The 20,855-nt window shown below is 38.7% G+C and overlaps 1 protein-coding gene across 1 annotated transcript; it reads right to left on the reverse strand.

Moving 5' to 3' along the window:
• Positions 1-5,180: 5,180 nt before the first annotated feature.
• On the reverse strand, positions 5,181-19,190 carry LOC128243143 (sacsin-like). Its single transcript, XM_052960707.1, has 6 exons — positions 19,064-19,190; positions 16,272-16,316; positions 15,395-15,522; positions 14,273-14,389; positions 8,775-8,922; positions 5,181-7,033 (listed from the first exon to the last, which is right to left on the reverse strand). Exons 2-6 carry the CDS (start codon positions 16,273-16,275, stop codon positions 5,478-5,480), a joined length of 1,953 nt encoding a protein of 650 aa, XP_052816667.1. The 5' UTR covers positions 16,276-16,316; positions 19,064-19,190; the 3' UTR covers positions 5,181-5,477.
• Between the last annotated feature and the right edge of the window lie 1,665 nt (positions 19,191-20,855).

The raw sequence follows: 20,855 nt of genomic DNA on the forward strand, positions 1-20,855 counted from the left end.
ATCGTTTCCCTTTCCATTTATCTTTCTTCTGTTTAAGAATGTGTATGATATCGTCAACACTACATTCGGACTAACTCCAAATTTGTGATATACTCTTTTCTGTGATTCCGAGAGATTGTGCAAACCGAAAAGGTCAGGAGGACACGATCTTTTTATAATGAAAACAACGTTACATGGACACACAACTGTATCATCCACTAAAACGATAGGCTTTGTTAAAATAGTTTTGGAACTAGATTTGATAGATTCTTCGACTTGTTGATCTGTAAGATTCATTGACATCCTATCAAATGCACTGTATATCGACTCATAAATACGTTGCGTTGTTTGGTTATAATGTTCACACGGGCTTGTAAATTCAGTGGCTAAACAGTCAAGTTGCCGTACCAGAATATTTATTGATAGCAACTTACTGTCAGCGAGTCCTAATAAGTTAAACAAAGCTTGATAAGTATGTCCGTCAAATAGTTCATCGAATATGCATTCTACTGACCCAGCACAAAGACTGAAGCTGTATGGAAATAAATGCTTTGGTTGTCCTAGTAGTAGCGTCCTAGAAGAAATCGAATGCATTTTACACCGTTTCTTTGTATCACAAACGACAATATGTTCACATGACTCTGCTCTCCATGAGAATTTCCAGTCAGTCGGTGTTGTCAGGACTGGGAGGAAGTAAGTACTTTTTACTGATTTTAGTTCATCTGTTTCGACCAACGCACGTTGCCCTTCAGTAGTTTTCAAATACGACAAAATACATTTAATCCGTGACCTGCAGCATTCTACACATTTTTCCGAAAGTTTCAAAACACTCTGACATCTGGCCAGGAGCATGTGCGCGGGAAGGAATTTATCATGCATACCGAGTTGTATAAGCTTCAGCATAATGTTTTCTTCGCGCAATCCCATTTTCAATGAGATGAATATTTCCTCATTTGCATGGTACATACGGGCTATATTTGAATCGTGTCGTACAAGGTCAAATACTTTCTTAAATGTTCCATTCGGTTCAGTGGGAAAACATCTGTTTTCCTTTAAAGCTTCAACAATTTCAGGATCGTCCTGAAGAACTGCATAACACAGTAAATAATTTCTCTCTTCTTCTTTATCAGCCCAGTACGGCGATTCAATCGAGCAAAGAAAAAATGGCAGTATCTTTGTCATAGACAAAACGGTATCTGTGAAAAGATGTTTCTTTTCTTTATTATACTTTTGTAAATTCTTGTAAACAAATCTTGGAATTCTAATCACGGACTTCGATTGATCAATAGGGATATTAATAAGCATATTGTAACATATGTCTTCCAGTTTACTATCTTGAATTTTTGCATCTAACATAAGAATTTCGTCAAAGGCGTAATAGCAATCCCTTCCCCTAAATATTGGAATATTTTCCTCAATAACGCGTCGATAAAACCCTGCTATAAAAGGACCAATAACATCCTTATCTTTTTCTGGCCATAAGTCATACACGTCGAGCAGGTTTCCTTCACACCTAAAATCCATACTCACAATATGCAGCAAATGATCTGTAAACGCTTTAACCACAGACTTTGCAAGTAACTCGTTGTTCCATTTTATTTTCCCTGGGTCAGATTTATCATCTTCCGTTTTAACAAAGAGACCTTTCCGATCAGAAGTCACATTGAAAAATCCATTTATGTGAAACCGCAATCCTGTTCTCACCGGTAAAGGCAGGAAACAAAACAAGTGCCCTTCATTATAATATCCCGACGGAAGCTTGTGTAACTGCAGTATTTTACGCGTCGTTTTGTCAACCGGGGTTGCAACAGCCGTGAGCGGGAAATGTTCTATAGCTGGCGTAATGTGTTCTCGGGGGTTCATGTTCCAAGTAACTAGCCAAGTTGATTGATTTTTAGTTTTACACGGCGTTTCATGCCAAATGTTACAGGGATATAATTCCTGTACGATGTGAACGGTTTCATTTATATTCAGAATCTTGTTCTGATCGAAATGTTCACCAGCATCTTGTATTATATTTCGGCCAACAGAAAGAAAGGGTATCAATGGTTTCCGAACTGTATAACACAGACTTGCTTCAGTTACTGGCATGCCGTCTTGAATATGGTACAGATTAATTGTTTTCACGTTCTGGCAAAATAACAAAAGATTTCCTGCAGTTTTCATGAACATGCTTAACAACTCTTTGACTTCAGCATTGTTATAGACTTTTTTAGATATTTCACTGACATCGGCTTGTTTTGCAGTTCGTAAAGGTAATCTGAAAAGAGATTTATTGAAGTTCTGTAGGGACTCACTAAGCAGATTGCATCCGAAAATCCCTTCGTAAGGCTTAAACTGGTCTTCGTGCCGCTTTATAAGCATTTGTTTAGACAATGGAATTCTAATTCCACTCCTAAGTTTAGCGTCTACTCCTTGAAGGTATGTTCCGTGTGGATCAAACATTACCAAATAACCACCAGATATAAAGCTAGGAACATCTGTTAAATTGTACACTGAACAAAATCCTAAGCCAAATTTTCCTATCGTTTTCTTGGACTTCTTTGTAGCTCCATGCAATTTAGTTATATTCTTTAAGTCATCTTTGGTAAACACGGCATCATTGTACACCCATAGTGCTGGACCTTGGCATTCTTCAAGTTGCTTACTCAATAGACGTTCTTTTGCATCATTATTCTTCCTTTCGTCATATAGAAATGATACTTGAGTGGCATGAGCATCGTCAGCATTTTGTATTAATTCCTTTGGAACAGAAAGGCCGTCAGTGTAGCTATCGATTAAAATGTTATTTAACCTAGTAGTTAGCTGTTCATTTTGTCCCCATTCCTCTATCTCGACATCTTCGGCACCCAATAAACAGCTTCGTGTGACCGATTTCACGCCCAATTTAAATAACGTTTGGTGGTTCAGAGATGGATGAACATACTTAAATTGGGCATCTTCATCACTTGCTTCCATGTACATTTCGGGTTCGTCATCGTACACACAAGCTGTAAGTTCTGCAAATTCAATTCGATTTTCAGTCGAGTCAACCATTATGATGACATTTGCCTGTAACCATTCCTCGTCAATATTTTCGTTTGCCAAACGATCTAAAACCGAAGAAACACGAGTTCTGTCAAAACCTTCATCACCTGTTATATGTCCTTGTAAATAGTTTTCTCTAATGTCATGCAAAAAACGTGCCAGCACAGTTTTATCTTCAGTTAAATTACAACCAATTTCCAGAAACAGGTCCCTCATGTGTCCAAATTCAAGGGGAATGAATTTAAAATATGGTGAGAGGTTGATACTTATTACTCCTTCTCGTTTAATTATAGCCCTATCCGGGGTGCAAAAACCCTCCTCTGTCCATACCAGTGCATTCTGCACAAACGTTTGTCTCCTGTCGATCGTCTCTCTCAGTCTCTGATGTAAATATTGGAATGATTCAGCAACCATCAAACGAAGTGTTTGCTCATACTTTCTGTTCGAAATGACCGTTTTAACTCTCTTCAGGTTTTCTAGGACATCATCAACAGACGGCTCTTCGTGCCATTGGTAGAAAGTAGACAGAGGAACGCAGCGTGATTCTATTACAGGTCGAACAAGACAAATAAGTTTCCATTGTTGCATTATTTTCAAACTGGATGGCATACACAAGGAAACTGATTGTTTACATAGTTCTCCTGCACCATCGAACATTTCTTTGTAGCTTGTGAAACACTGTAGATTCCGGAACGCCTCACCAAGAGTTACACTTGATCGTAATAACATTTGAAGGATTTCAGGATTTGTTTCTATGTATTCTTGAAACGCTTTTGCTTTGTCAACAATATATTCTAGGTGGTCTTTGTTTGTGCTCCAGTTGTGTAATGTAGTGGCCACGCTATATATGTCATCTACACTAATTTTGTCATAGCTTTTCAAACCTATCATCTTTAGCTCGGTGCGATACTTCGTTAACACTTGCCTGTTTTCATACAATGTGTCTTGTCCAACGAAGAGTCGTTCGATATCCCTATCCAATGAATCAAATAAGTCAGAAGCTTTGACGCGTACGCTCCCTTTCAAAAGAAACGGTATTTTCGCTGCCAACTTTAAGAGACGAGAATTGCTCTGGAACCATCCAATTTTAGAAAGGAAGAACTCCATAATAATTCTGTTTTCTTCAGTATATCCTTGCACAGACAGTTTCATTAATTTCTCTTCAAGAAGTTGCTCAAGAGTGAGTTCCGTCATCCGTAATGTTTGGAGAAATCGTCTATGCTGGTCCCCGGCCAGTACACACGGGAAAGGTAACGTCACATTGATTGTAACTTTTTTTAGAACCAGTAATTCGACAAATTTGTTGACTGCCCTCAAGTCGCCGAATGTCTTTTTTGTTTTACTACCGTGCACAACAGGAAATATGTTCAACGATGTTATGAACTTTTTTCCATTTTCGTTTAATGTCGAACTTTGTGTAAGAAAATAGAATAAATTTTCTTTGTCTGCATCATTTGAGAGTATGTTGAAATTGGCTATGTAATTCTCTTGATTGCCAGAATCCGCAATTTCATTCAATATCTGTACGAGATTTTCTAAGTACGGTGGATTTAAAAAATGTCCCGCATATTGATGCACAAACGATGGCACATCTGGTAAAACGGTAATGCCAAGAAGCTCCAAAGGACGAACAAGCTCTTTTGAAATCGTAGTGCCACGGCATGCACCGAGGACCAAGAATGGGGTGCTTAAAGGAATCAACTTGACTCTGTACTTGTTGAGAAAGCTTCCACTTTGCAGATACGGCACCAGCGACAAGGAATCGAAGTTTTCAATGTATCTTCCAATGACTCCCCAAACGTTTTCAAGCCACTGGACATTTATCGGTGAACTGTCGCTAACTGTGTCGGTCCAATCAAGGTATCTCGACATCGTTTCTTGAAGTAATGTTTTAATTGCAGTATCTGTGATTTCCGTGAGTTGAAACATCCCTTCAATACAATTTTTTTCAGATTGTTTACATGCTGAAATTTCCCACATATCCAGACTTCAATATTTGCTATCAACTATAAGAAGGGAAACAGTCAAAATCGCATGTACTAGTTATTGTAAATTATGTTTTTGCATTGCTTATTTACACTCAACATATAGTTTTCATCCCAGTTAATGGTTGATACAGTTTTAAGGACGAAGGTATTTAAATCTGTATTGTTGAAAACAATTGCAGATGGAACTAGAGAGTTTTTAGGAAGTTTGAAAGTGGTTGACGGAAACACGCTTAAACACGCTTTGGTGATCTCCAAATTATTGTGTTGTCCGTTATAAAAATGTCTACAAAGCTTTGTTGTATTAAACAGGAAGAGTTGTGCCAGGTAGTTAATCTAACAAAACCCCGACATTTGCAAGACTTTATTGATTCGCATGGACATAATAAGTCAATATAATTAGTTTTCATCTTTCGTACTATAATTTGGACTTAGCGGGAGAACAACAGGAAAATATGAATTAACAATCCTTAGATTCAATCTTTTCTACGTACCTGATTTGTAAACGGTCTCCCTTGCATCTGGAGCAAGAAACCTGTTTGCCAGCAACGGAAACAGGGATATGATCTTTTCATCGCAAATGTAGATCGGCTCTCCCCACTGTTGAAACGCAGCCCAATCATGCGACGCAAGCAGTATCAGGTGCAAATTTTCAAGCTTTGTGACATCAGCATCGGAGATAAGGTATTTGAGAATATTCAATTTCGCCTTGTCGTCCAAATCAAAGTACTTCATATTTTGTCTCATGTATCTAGCCAACAGTAAAGGTGTCACGTCCGTTACTTGTCCAGGAAATAATTGCTTGAATGTAGAAACAGTTTCATCTGGCACTTCAACAAGATACTGACCCATGTATTGTAAACATTTCTTCACCGAAGAACGAACGTGGTCAAGATGTCTTGGTAAATTATCAAACGAGGCAAATATACTCTGCTGCAATGGAATCCAAGCGTTTAAATGTCTGCAGAAGAAGATCTTCTCAGACTTGACCAAGCTTAAAGCATTGAGCATGAACTCTCTCCACTTGTCTAAGACATTGGCAACATCAGGAATGAGTCTATTAATATTCATTATATCCTCATTTGTGTTTCCATTTCGCTGTGCGCTTTGTACCAGATAGAGATATATAGCTTTGAACGCCTTTGGCAATGCCTCAGTCACCATATATTGATTCCATAAAACATTTTTGTCATATATTTTCTGCATCTTCTGTTCATCTGTTACCCATTTCAGATGGTGTCTGTTTTGGCTTAGCGCAAAGAATCCGTTCACATGAAAAGGTAAACCGGTAAGCTTTGATCCTTCTTTCGGTAAAGGCATGAAGCAATATATATGTCCCTCAAACTGTTGACGAGACTGATCTAAAGAAACCGCAATGGAAACACAAGGACTCATGCATATGTCTTTGTCATTGATTAATGTCAGAAATTGTCCAGAGGCAGAGGTGCCAACAAAGTAGTTTAACACAGCCCAATGGTAATCTGTAACCTGTCCATCTTTTGTAACTTCTATGAAGTAATCTGTCATACTTGTGACATCACTATTGTTTGTGTCCATGTTGGCAATAAACTCTTCCCTTGAATGTTGAACATGGTGCTCAGCATCTTTGATGCGAACATGAAAACTAGCCCGTTTTCGATTTTGTTCATGCGTACCGAATGTTGATGTACGTTGATAGCATTCTTTCGCTGTAAAAACTGTCAGCGATTCAAGATTTCTTAAGAAAATGAGGATGCTAGGTGCCTCAGACTTCAAGCCATCCAAAAGATCAAGAATCTTCCGTTCGTCGTATAATGTATCAGACAAAGGGGACGCTCTTTCCCTTAAAGGAAACCAGAACAACGTTCCGTTGTAATGTCCATCACTAATCATACGCTGATCTACGCCAAAATATCCACCAAGGCAATTGTAAAAATGGTTCATGTCAAGTCCCTCCGTGGGATCGTGCAAGAAGGGTATATCAAAGAGGGCAGTTACTCTGTCAATCCGTTGTTGCGGATCAATCAACAGCATTTTATGTCCGCTGATAATACAAGGATAGTCTGTAAAGAAAAGACAGTACATTGCCACATACCCTTGCATTGCCGTAAACATGGTATCTTCTTTTTTTAGGGGGAAATTGTGTAAACACAGGCATTGTTATAAAACTTGAATGGGGCTGTTGAAGCAATACTATTCATGAAAATCGACCAATTGAATGGTAAACCAGGGTCACATTCACTGAGATTATGAACAATGGTAAATCCTGATATTTTAGACAAAAATAGATAGATAGATAGATGTAGCAATATATAAACTCGAGGGCAAAAGAAACGCATCATTTATATATTGTAAGAAAACCAATATGCCACAAAACAATCGTGGAAATCGAAAGATATCCCCATAACATTTCCATGTATAAATATACAAGTGATTTTTTTGCAATTTTTAACCCCTTCATTGGTTATTCGTGCACGTGCACATCGGGGTTCGTGTCCGTGAGAATCGAAAAATCCTCATAGAAAATTGTGTTTTATGAACGATTTACAGTCGATTACACTACATAATTATAAAAAGCGAAATTAAAAATGCGACGTTTAAAATTTGAAATCCTTATAGGATTTTAGGCCAAATCGATGCTGGTGTTTCCCAGTCTATTGTCGCAACTCGGTTAAGGGTGAGTAGATCGACTATTGTGCGTCTTGTGAGACGATTTAGGGATACAAGGATAGTAAATGAACGACCTCGCTCAGGTGCACCTTGGGTAACCACTCCCCGTATACATACAACGTCGTTTGCGCGAACGCTTTTTGAATTGCTTTCATGTGCTTTTGACCCAATCTTTCGGAACGTCATCGAAGAGCAAGGTGTCACTGGGCTCAGAATCATCTTCGAAGGCGTGTTTGGAACAATTTTGTGTTCAGTGATGAATCACGCTTTAACTTGTTCCACACTGATGGCCGAGCGCGAGTGTATTGTCGACGAGGGGAACGATTCAACAGGAACGTCATTCTAAAAACTGATCGATACGGAGAGGGGAGTGTTAAGGTGTGGGGTGCCATAAACCATATTTAATACTCTAGAATGGCCCTCAAAGTCACCGGATCTAGACCCTATTGAACATGTGTGGGATGAATTAGGACGTCGTTTTCGACGACGTCTCCCAGCCCCAAGGACCCGTTATGAGTTGACAACGCATTGAGAGAGGAATCGGCTCTTATTCCGCGGCAAGTGGTGCGATGTTTGTGTCGATCAATGCCGTCCAGAGTAAGAGAATGTCTCCAACGTGGGGGTGGGCATACTCATTATTAAAGCTCATGAGAAAACTTTACCCCTCTTCCGTTCCGACGTCTTTTATCAACCAACGTTGCTTTTTTACCAAATCAAATAAATTGTATATGCGCTTTTTGATAGTTTTCGCTCCTATGAAATTGTTATTGTTAAAATATATATCTTACAAAGTTTTATTTTTCACTTCATACAAAGGTGTGGTGTTTCTTTTGTCCTGGAGTTTATAAAAAATAGACTTTTCCTCGAGTTTAAACGACGAACTAAGTTAGTGGATACTGAACCTTGACTATTACAACGACACGCCCTATCACAGCAAACAGAAGTGTGAAGTTATTCTTAATTCCCAAAAGCAATCAACAGATAGAACAAATATGGAAGGACACTATGATTGACGGTGAAGCAACACAAGTGTGAGGTTTATAATATTCTTAAATCCCAACCGAAATTAACAGATATAACAAATCTGAAAGGACACAGCGAACAAATCATTTCAAAAGATGGCCAGTAAGCTACCTGTAATGTGAAACACAGACTTGAATCCGAGCCCGAATCTACCGACTTTAGATTTGTCCTCCTCTTTTATGCTGCTGTATATCATCGTAATGCCCTCCCAGTCCTGTTCCGTGAACACTGCATCGTTATACACGCAAAGTGCGGGAGCCTGAAATGTAAACAGCCAACGCTATACACTTAAATACACAAAGCCAAAGTAATGTAAATTACTATATCCTTTGGTATACGCCGACAGAGTGGATGTCATACAATGAGCCAATGCTGTGGCTATAAACCACCATAGTATATGATCGGTATATCAGGCCATAAACAAGGAGCATTTTTCTCATGATTAACAGGCCAAGATCGGGATTCTGACCTTAGAACAGTTAACTATTAAGTAAATTATTATATACCCAACATATTAACACCTCAACTTCCATTCCTTAAATAAACTGCTTTTCGGCCATTGCGTTCATCAATCGATGAACGCAACATCTTCGGATATGTTCGGATCGTAATTCATTGCATAACAATATACATGAAAGCTACTGATCTTGCTATTGGTTGTATTGTGTCTGCAGGTCCCGTAAAATATAGATCAACATTTTTAAAATTGTTAGTTTATTATATTTTAAATATATTGGTACCAGAAGTGTTTCAATTTTACGTTTTAAAGTGATTTCAAGTGGTTGATCTTTTCCCGCGTTATTTGAAAAAAATGGTTCCGGTTATAGTCGGGTCGTTCTATTTACAGAATGGGTAAGAACGGATTACTAAAAGGTTTTCTTAAATGAAATGAAGTATTTTTTAAACAATTCTTGAATGAAATAGTGATCTATTTGTGTAAATATAAGGAATGAATTGCGGGGTTGATGTCATTATCGGGGATATGAACGCAATTGGGTTGGTCAAAGTCCTTCGGACTCCACACACATTGACCAACCCAATTGCGTTCATACCCCGATAATGACATCAACCCCGCAATTCATTCCTTAAATAAATCCACACGCAATACATATTGATAAATACGTTAGTCCGTATTACACTCCTGGGCCCAATTTCTCGAAACTTCTTAAGTCTCTTATAGCAGTATCTAAGCTCGCTATTTTTGTTTTTCAATAATTTGCGTAATATTTACTTCTTTAAAAACTTTAATATTTTGGATAGGAATTAAATTTATGCTTATCACAATCAACCATTTTCCTGTCATAAAAGTTCAATTTAAGTATGTATTTTAGCTAATTGAAATTAGCTACTTAAGCCTGTTAAGCTTAAGAAGTTTCGAAAAATCGGGGCCAGAGCATTACGGCCTTATTTCACTCTTGTGACGTCACGTCATAGCAAGTATCGTTGCGCGATGTTAAAATGACGTCATAAAACAAAATAGTGCGTCGTTAAAATGACATTTATTATGAAAATATGTGGCTTTTAAGTGATTTAAATAGTATATAATAAAGGGTTATTAGTACTTCGTTTTGATCCAGAATGTCTTATTCGTCTCTCGTGGAATTTTGCCTCGTGAAATCCGAATCTGCAAAAATTCACTCGAGTCGAATACAAGCTCCCGGATCAAAACGCAGTACTAACAAGAGATGTTTGTCAAACATTATGCCCCCCCCCGAGCGCCATGTTTTCAGGGTTATATGGGCAATTGAATGAAATATGCATGGTCCGAACTCACAGCTGATTTGTCACTGACATTGGATGCCGTTGAGGCAGTTTCAAGATTATGATCATTGAAAGTGTGAGGATATGGTGTGTTATGACCATGACCTTTGACTCTATGACCTCAAAATCCATCAGCTGGTCACCAAAAATCTAAATGTCAATTTTGAGGGCCATGGGTGCAGGCATTGACAAGTTATCACACAGACAAGCTTTTTTCGTTCAATGTCACTGTGACCTTGACCTTTGACCTGATGACCTCTAAAATCATATGGGGTCATCTACAGGTCAGACGCATGTCAAGTTCGAGGGCCATAGGTGCAGGCATTGTCGAGTTGTCACTCGAAACATTTTCGCATTCAGGGTCACTGTGAACTTGACGTTTGACCCGAAGACTCCTAAAATCAATAAGGGTCATCTACTGGTTAGGTCCAACTTCCATGTCAAGTTTGATGATCATAGTTTCAGGCATTGTTGAGATATCACTGGGAGAAGATTTCTTAACCTTTTTGCGTTAAAGGTTACTGTGACCTTGACCTTGGCCCGATGACCCCAAACTAATTAGGGGTCATCTACTGGTCAGGCCCAACCTTCATGTCAAGTTTGATGACCATAGGTCCAGGAATTGTTGAGCTTGCTTTCAAGGTCATTGTGACCTTGAACTGACCCTTTAAATCAATAGGGGTCATCTACTGGTCAGGCCCAACCTCCAAGTCAAGTTTGAGGGCCATGGGTGCAGGCATTGTTGAGTTATCACACGGACAACCTTTTATCATACAAGGTCACTGTGACCTTGACCTTTGGCCCAATGACCTCTAAAATCAATTGTGGTTATCTACTGGACAGGCCCAACCTCCAAGTCAAATATGAGGGCCATGGGTGCAGGCATTGTCGAGTTATCACACGGACAACCTTTTACCATTCAAGGTCACTGTGACCTTGACCTTTGGCCTGATGACCCCCAAAAATAATAGGGGTCATCTACTGGTCAGGCCCAACCTCCAAGTCATGTTTGAGGTCAATGGGTGCAGACATTGTCGAGTTATCACACGGACAACCTTTTACCATTCAAGGTCACAGTGACCTTGACCTTGACCTTTGGCCTAATGACCCCAAAAACCATAGGGGTCATCTACTGGTCAGGCCCATCCTCCAAATCAAGTATGCTGCAGGCATTGTTGAGTTATCACACGGACAACCTTTTTACCATTGAAGGTCGCTTTTACCTTGACCTTTGGCCCGATGACCACCAATAACAATAGGGGTCATCTACTGATCGGGCCCAACCTCCAAGTCAAGTATGAGGGCCATGAAAGCAGGCATTGTCGAGTTATCACACGGACAACCTTTTACTATTCAAGGTCACTGTGACCTTGACCTTTGGCCCGATGACCCCAAAAACAAAAGGAGTTATCTACTGGGCAGGCCCAGACTGCAAGTCAAGTATGAGGGCCATGGTTGCAGGCATTGTCGAGTTATCACACGGACAACCTTTTACCATTCAAGGTCACTGTGACCTTGACCTTTGGCCCGATGACCCCCAAAAACAATAGGGGTCATCTACTGGTCAGGCCCAACTTCCTTATCAAGTCTGTTGGTCATAGGTCTAGACATTGTTGAGTGATCACTTGGACAAGCTTTAAAATCATTTTACCATTAAAGGTCACTGTGACCTTGACCTTTGACCTGATGAGCCCTAAAATCAATAGGGGTCATCTACTAGTCAGGCCCAACCTTCATGTCAAGTTTAATGATCATAAGTCCAGGAATTGTTGAGTTATCACTCGGACAAGCTTTGGTCTACCGACGGACCGACCGACCGACATGTGCAAAGCAATATACCCCTCTTTTTCGAAAGGGGGCATAATAACACTAATGTATCATATCGTTACAAACGCATACCGGGGTTTATCACTGTATAGAGCGCAAGATGATTCACTGTAAATTCACTTCGTTGTACACATATCAAAATGTAGTATACATATCCTTTTGTTATAAAAGAATTGAGTGGTTACGGTTATATTATACATTTTTCTTCGTTATATACGTACAGTGGAATTGATACCCACACAAAGAGTACCTACAATAAACAAACACAATCGCTTATGATATACGACAAAGCGGTACATGCAATGCACACATTTAATTGTAATATGCACAGAGCGGGGCCCGTGAAATACAGATTTCATTGTTAGACACACACAACTCGAAACTTGTAATTTTCAAATTTCATCGAAATTCGAGTACAAAGCGGGACCGGTTCAACTTCTATCGTTAAACACGATCAGCGATCACCTGCAGCGTACATATTTCTTCGTTATACACAAACAAAGACCTGTAATTTGTAATTATCGCCAAACGCTCTCAGAGCGGGTGCATGCAATCAACAAATCTATTGTTTACAGTTTGTTAACGCAAAGAGCGGAGATTTGTAGCGTACATATTTATTGTTATGCAAGAGCACAAGGAATTGAGTTATAATGTACATATTCCTTCGTTATACAAGCATTGGCTGGGACTTCCAATATACATATTCTATGCCTATATTCACACAAGGAGGTTGTCTGTAATGTACAGATTCATGGCAATATACGCACGGGACTGGAACCTGCATTCTATATACATGTATGACATCGCTTTATACGCACATACTGGATGCCGTTATGTACAGATTGAGTTTTGTGAAATGGAACTACCATATTTAAACAATCCTCTGCTGAACATAATCCTGCTAATTGCACTGATGTCACAGTAGGGGCCAGTTTCCTGTTTATTTGTTTGTTGGTTCAGTGTCATTTAGGGCCCATTTCTAAAAAAACTCCAAAACTGCACAGCATGATATTCAGATCGGAGATCTGATAAGACACTGACATATAGACATTTAGATTAAGATCAAAACACTGTGTACAATATTATTTTTTTTTGGAGGTGGGGGGGTCACTTATAGAAGGATTAAACTAGGCAATTAAGCATAAGCAATGTGTCCGTAAATGACAAAGTACTCTAGAATACCGAAAATCGGATATGACGCCTGTCGGGGTTGCCAAACTACTAAATTTACGCGCCAAAGCAAATCCAGATGCCCTCATTTAAATGCAATAATTCCTTTTTATAACACAACCTTAATCTTTAAACCAATGCTAGCATCTGTTCCTCGCATGTTTCGAAAACAAAAAGTAAACCATTTGAATCAAGTAGTTATGCCTTTGATCTAGTTCAGAAAATGTTTAATAACATGACGCAATGCACAGCGAACGTTCAGCATACATATTTGTCTTATAGCTTCTAGTTCCCCTACTGTATGTGGGCCCAAGCGTTATCTTGTTATCAATCGGACGAGGTTTGGTCTACCGACCGACCGACTTACCGATGGACCGACAAAAGCAAAGCCATATTCGACCGCTTCTTCGAAGAGGGCATAATTGTTACAATTTAAGGACCGTAAATACAGAGTGGATAGTGTGATCAGGCTGTTGATCAAACTTGTTTGATATGTTATGCCCTCAAACAGTGTAACACCTTGAAAACAGATTGAATAAAACGCTATAGTTCGAGAGCGGTCAAAGAGTTCAGTCAAATTTGGATCGAAATCGGTGGAGATATTATATGCCAAAATATTGTGAACAAGTTTGGAGAAGATTCGGTAACAAATGAAAAAGTTAGAAAACGGAAAGGAAAGTGTAAGAAGACGACTAAGTCAGACAGCATGATCCCTATTTGTCGCAGGCAGCGTAAAATCATGCGTTTAGTCATAGCTTTTTCGAATAATTGGTAACATAAAATATCCATTAGTTACAAAATCATTTCGTGAGACCAAAAAGGACTAAAGACTGAAGCCAAGAATTTGTTACCTGGAAGAACTTGGTGTAAACCGGGGCCATGTCCCCAACATCCCTGTTGGTGCGCCCCGCATCCAGAAGAATGCTCACATCTCGCGCACCAGCGTCCTCTGCGTTTTGTATCAACTCCTGTGGATTACGCATAGTGAATTTTATACATAAATGATTTAAAATGATTCATTTACCGTTTACAGACAGTCAATTGTCCGTATAAAGAGCAAGTGCAGAGTATAGACAATAACAACTTTGAGAAATATAAGATAATGTACAATGTCAAAGGTATCACTTCGCAACATATAAGTCCCAACAAAATGACAATAAGCGGTCAGGGAGATGATGTACTTGAATTGAATTATTTCTGCTATGTGACAGGAAAATAAGTCTAAATTTCGACCTTAACCTTATATGAATGAGAGATATAATTATGAGAGTCAATACAGAACAAGAAGGCAAAACTGTCTCTAAAGCGTTTATCTAATTAAAGTGACCAACAAGACAGTGGGTACTAAGGGAGTTGCTTCTCGTCGAGGTATTACGTGGTTGCTGGTTGTTTGATGGTTTACCAGGTTGCTAAGGAAGAAAATGGTTGTCAAGGTAATCATTGGTTGGACATTGGCTGTTGCTATGAAAATAAGTGGTTCCTTAGGAAAACATTGTTTACTATGGAATCTACCGATTGCTGCGGAATCATTGTTGATATTGATGCATGTATTCACTCAAAACTAAACGGTTGCTAGTGTAGTCGTTGGTTGCTTAGGAAGTCATTGTTCTTTATACCTTTATAGTAAAAACAAGTTTGTAAATATTCAGATTCTCTGCAGGCCAAGACTTTTGATAATTTATATAGCATCATGCAGTGCTTGTTCAACACCATGCTAAAATGATGCCCCTGGGATCAAAGCTTGCCTCGCCGGAGATATCACGTTTTCTGTATACGTATTTGCATAGATTAATCGACTTTTTAGAAAGGAATGTTGATAAAAAAGCGTTGTCGGCATGGAACCTCGCCCTGCAGAACTTCGTTTTCTCGACAAATCACATGTTGCAAGAAATGTTGAGAACGCGTGACAGAGCTTAACATTAGTGTAAGACTACACACAAACGTTAAACAACAAAATAGTATGCAACCCGCACCTTCAGAATCTGCCCTCCATCCGGATACTCAGCAAGGATCCCTCGCAACTGCCTAATCAAAGGCGGTTGTCTCATGGCGCTGAACTGCGGCTGCCGCATCCGGACCGCATCACCCCTGCCCCCGCACGCTAAAATAGTCAACAGCAAGTATATAATGTCGCTTATATTGTATAATTTTGTCAGGAACAGGAACTGGTCGTTAAACGTTGTACTTGAGTTATGATATCGGTTAAATAACGTCCGTAAACTTAACTGCTAGGCCATTTTTGTAACTTATTATGCAACTTACTTCATCGATTTTAGAAAACAAACAAGAGCGCATACTATCGCAAACTATCGCAAACTAAGCCCGTTTAGAGAGAATTAAGACACTGTTAATACATTTTTTTTTACAATCCAAGGGTTATAACTCTTCGAGTGACGGTGGCAACCTCGCTGATTACATAACCTGACGGAGTTATTCTGCCTATACACATTCTGACCAAATTTGGTGGTGATTGGACATTGGCTTCAAAGGTTAGTAATCGGACAACAAACTGGACGTCGCCATATGCCCGCCCACCCAAACTCCGCAGGTAAAACAATAATACGTTCTAAAATCAGGCGTATGAAATCGTTTTAAATTATAGCCGTTTGCCGTTAGACATATGAAATATATATGTGTATTTAGTTTGCTAATTCCCGTGCAATGAACTGAATGTAGTACTGTGTTTTGAACTGAAAATAGTTGAAACCATAAAGCGAACATGATGTCCGCATCAAGGTCGGTATACATTGTCGATGGTACATTTGTAATTAAAACATGCATTACCTTTCGAAACTAAATAATGGGTATGGGTAATTAACAAAAAAGTGTTTTCGAAGTAAGTAAACTTACCCATAGTTCTTTTAACGCCTCAGACTTTGTTACATAAATGTAAACCTGCGAAATTGAAAAGACAAATCAATAATTTCTAGAGATGCAAACGAATGGCAAAAGTGATATTCGAATATTCGGTAATTCTTTCGATCGAATATTCGAATATTCGAACACCAAAATGAACCTTTAAGAATTGTAGTAAACTATTATTATTCACTAACGTAATAGTGGGGGCCCTGTTACCCTTCCTGGTCGTATTCGGTACACGCGACGGACCATTATTGTTCCACAAATTAGCCTCTGGATTTCCCCATTTTCAAAATATATCCCAAGAAAAGCGATATATCTTTGAAAAAAAAACAACCCCTGCGTTCATTTTTGTAAACAATGCAATATAAGATCAGGGAATTGCGTTTGTCCCGGTTAAATGACGATATGTGCCAACGTTGGACTTGCAGCCTCGTTCTGGGATTGATATTTACGAAATATATTTATAGAAAACGACACCATGACTTAACGTCGCTTTTGCCTTAGGTATTGTACAACAATACAGGACATATATCCTTAAACGTTAAACCATACAGTTAATTTTTGTACGCAAGAGCGTTATATTGAAAACATGGAAACAGTTTAAAGCACATGTCCTTCATATCATCAAGGCGATTTGAGCAATATCGCCAAGCTTGATAAGCAATGAAGACAAAACATTGGTATAAAGGCCGATCTCTTAAACTCTTAATTGGCATGGTCATTTAAATGTACCCAAAATAATTGGAATGTGTTTTATGTCACTTGTCTAACAGCCAGTAAATGCAAAATTACGGGGACTGTTTATAGTTCCCGGCGATATATCCGATATGACGCGTGTATAGTGTCATCAAGTTCACACCTATGGCATTAGGGGTCCATCGTTGTAAAAACAAGACAGACGAAGATGACAGTTGTAGGCAAAAAGTTTATTAATTTATTAATTCAACAAAAACATCGAATATTCGAATACCTATTTTGACATTCGAATACCAAACGTTCGATCGAATATTCGAATATTCGTTTGCATCCCTAATAATTTCATTTATACGCTTCATAAATAAACATGCGGGAGTCGGGAGTGCAACGAACAAAAGATATCATTCTACCGTATTTCACCATTATACCCGATGATAACAATCTTTATGGTGAAACAAACTGCATACAATCATGTCTATTTTCTTCCGTGTTTTAAATATTTAATAATAAAATAATTTTAAACATAATAATTTTCCTACTTTGTGATTTGTACAAATTTTGTCCTGCTTTTGCACACAGGGGCAGGGTGCGTTGTTATGTCACACCCTACCACCCCCACCCCCAACAGTACTGTAACTAGTAATAACTAACAATAATTAAATATATATTATACTATTATTCTTCAATATTTGTAAGAGTGACGACTTTTCCCTGTATTTCCCTATAGATATTTGCCGAGATGTCCATGTCCAAAAGGCCATAACTTTACCCAAACTGAACAATTTTGGGTTTCCCTTGGACAGCGATAATTATCTTTAAAAAACAGTACACTTTTACCAAAAATTATTGCCATTTCAAACCCGAAATGCAAAAAAACTTGCTATTAGACGAAACAACTAACCGCAAATTTCACCCATATCGCACAATATGGTATCTGTTGCATTCTTAATCTAAATGTATCGACACACGTCTTGATATACCACAGCATATTACTCTATTGTAGTTATTCATACTGAATACTACGTTTCATACGTAGCTATGCCTGTAGTATTGTATTTCACTTGATGCGTGGGTATAAATGAATATCCACCCAGATATGATCTTTTGTAAAAACTACATGTGTATATATATTAGCTTAGAACACTTTTATGGCATTTTGAATAAATGCACTTTTTCATTCAATCAACGTGTTTGTTTTTCCCTTCGTCCATACTAGTTCGCCTTAGACTGGTTTTCGTTCTACCTAACCTTGGTCAATATATAAATGAATAAACATGTAACTCCATTTGAGATCTTATTAGTCTAACCCATTCCGCATGCTGTTGTAATGTACCAGTCATTTGTAACCACGCCCCCCCCAGATCCGGGGGATACCGGGGAAATTGGCCGTGTTCTTACATTCCAGGTGGCCCCACAGTGCCGGGTGAATGCGGTGGTTTTGTTTTCGCGCCAAAAATAGCGGGGAATGGGCCTTACCAAGGGTCCCTGGGGTTCGGGGGCATTTGGCGGGGAATTTACCAGCAGTTCGTCCCCGCAGGCCGGGAATTTTACCCGGGGTTGGCTGAACCGAAATTCAAAGTCCCCGCTATCCCCTGGACCTGGAGGGCCGTGGTTACAATTGACTGGTTGGACTAAACCAATAACGCAACAGTATCATCAATTCAATACGTGTCCCTAACAAACACCATAAATATATTAAGATACATGCAAAATTGGATGTCAAATGTGTGTGGCATAACAACGCACTCCAGGAGTGAATCCAGGATTCGGCGTCTGAGGGGGCGTAACCCCAAACCTCCCCAAAGAAAATTTTAACAATTCCTAGTCCGAGATGGTGCTTTTTGGGAGTATTTTATTCCTTTTTAATATCTCCTATTAATATAAAAAGAAAAATGGACGATTTAGGGCGCCCCCACCCCTCCTTGATCCGCTAGTGCACCCTGCACCAGTGTGTTATCATAGCAACTATCAGCGGATAGGAAATCATTCAATTTGAAAACAACATATATGCTACTATATGTCAAAGATACAGTAACAAAAGTAAGACATGTACACAGTAATGCAATATAATAATGAAAGCCTACCTCAGTAATGACAAAAACTGCATAGCTATCCGTCTATCTCCTTTGCTCGCATTAGAATAAACTGCGCAGTTTCATACCGCGTGAGGCCGAAGAATTCCGAAAACGATAACCCTTGATTTTTTAAAAATCATATAAACATGTCCCTTGGTCTGGGCAGAACTCCAAGTTTTAGCGTCTCTATTTAATTTGTAAAACTATGGTGGCATATAACTGCCGTAAGATGTTAACGTTCGCGAATGTTTTGTGTTAATCACTAAATTTTCGCGATAAAAAGCTAGCTCTCTAGTTAATTAATATTCGCGTTACTTTTTGGTTACATGAATCTTATAACGCTTACCAGTTATTATGTTACTTATTTAGTTGAAATCGCAAACCATAACTAGATAACCTGTTAGCGCCTGAATCTGGAATGCATTTATAGCTAAGTGGTAACACGAATCTTATAACGTTAACCAGTTAGTATGTTACTTCATTTATTTGTGGAATTCGAAAACCATAGCTAGTTAACCTGTTAGTGTTGAACAGCTAAAAAGGTAGGTGGCAGTTCTGGACACTTTAAAGCCTGTTCTTAGTCTTATGATATTTATCTTACCAAAAAGGTAACGCGAATATTAACTAGACTGCTAGATGATTATCGCGAAAATTAAGCGGTTATTAAACACGTAACAATTCGCGAACGCTATCAGGTTATCTTACGGCAGTAATATGCCACCATATAAAGCAGTTTAATAGGTTCACTATTATCTCTAGACGTGTTTTAGATGTCGTCGTGGTTTCAGCTATGAGTCTCGGACGTCAATATTTTTGCGTCGGTGTGACGTCGGCACTGAATTGACGCATAATACCCTTATCGTGATTTTCGCTGTGTCCCGGTCTTGATAGCAAATGCGCCCGTCGGCGTTCACGTTATACTCCTGTTTGTGGTTCCGGTACTCGTGCTCATAGATTATGTACAATTCGTCGGGTCGGGAAGTAAACTGACCGCCTTTCTTTGTGTCCATTTTGTTTTGTAGAAATCTAAACTTACACCTGAAATATACACCTGTATATTTAATCAATATCCATAATGAAACGTTAAAGTGACACTATTATTCAAAATCAAAACATGCACATGTATAACAAAGTTTTAGAGGTACGTCATTCACTAATTACTAAATAATACATTTATGGAAAATATTAATTACTGCATGATAACAAGATTATAACCGTGTTTTAATAGATGAAAACGCAAACTATATTAAATGATTGGTGAATGCTAAAATATTTACTGTGTTCTACTACTAATAAGGTAGAAATATCGTGTTCTCTGCACCTTTCTTTCTAATTAAACTCGGTATCTTTCATATGAACCATTGTTTTCGACATGTATATAATTATATTCATCCATTTTGGTATATCAAAACATTTGTATTAATTGTGGTAAATCTTAGTTGGGAGTAAGATTGCATCTTTAACTGGCGAACCATTATCTTCTATGAATTGGAGTAGTGACGATCTCCTGGAAACATCTAAAAAAATCGTCAACATTGTGATCTTTTTTTTTAACATGGAAGTCCTTGATCGATGTGCACCGAAAAGCTATACAATACTTTAGCCCATATATGTACTTAAACCAAGTCGTCAAACATGCATCGACGGGCAAGGACCCATTCCAGATACGTTATCAAGGATATCTGTTCCTGATACATGCCCAGATCTGACTGAAGACAATTGACATACAGGTCAATAAGGTTATGGCGTGTCTACTGATAAGTGATCGGAAAAACACAGACATTGCGACAAAGACAAAAAA

Source organism: Mya arenaria, chromosome 8, assembly GCF_026914265.1.
Source record: "Mya arenaria isolate MELC-2E11 chromosome 8, ASM2691426v1".
Classification (NCBI taxonomy): Eukaryota; Metazoa; Mollusca; class Bivalvia; order Myida; family Myidae; genus Mya; species Mya arenaria.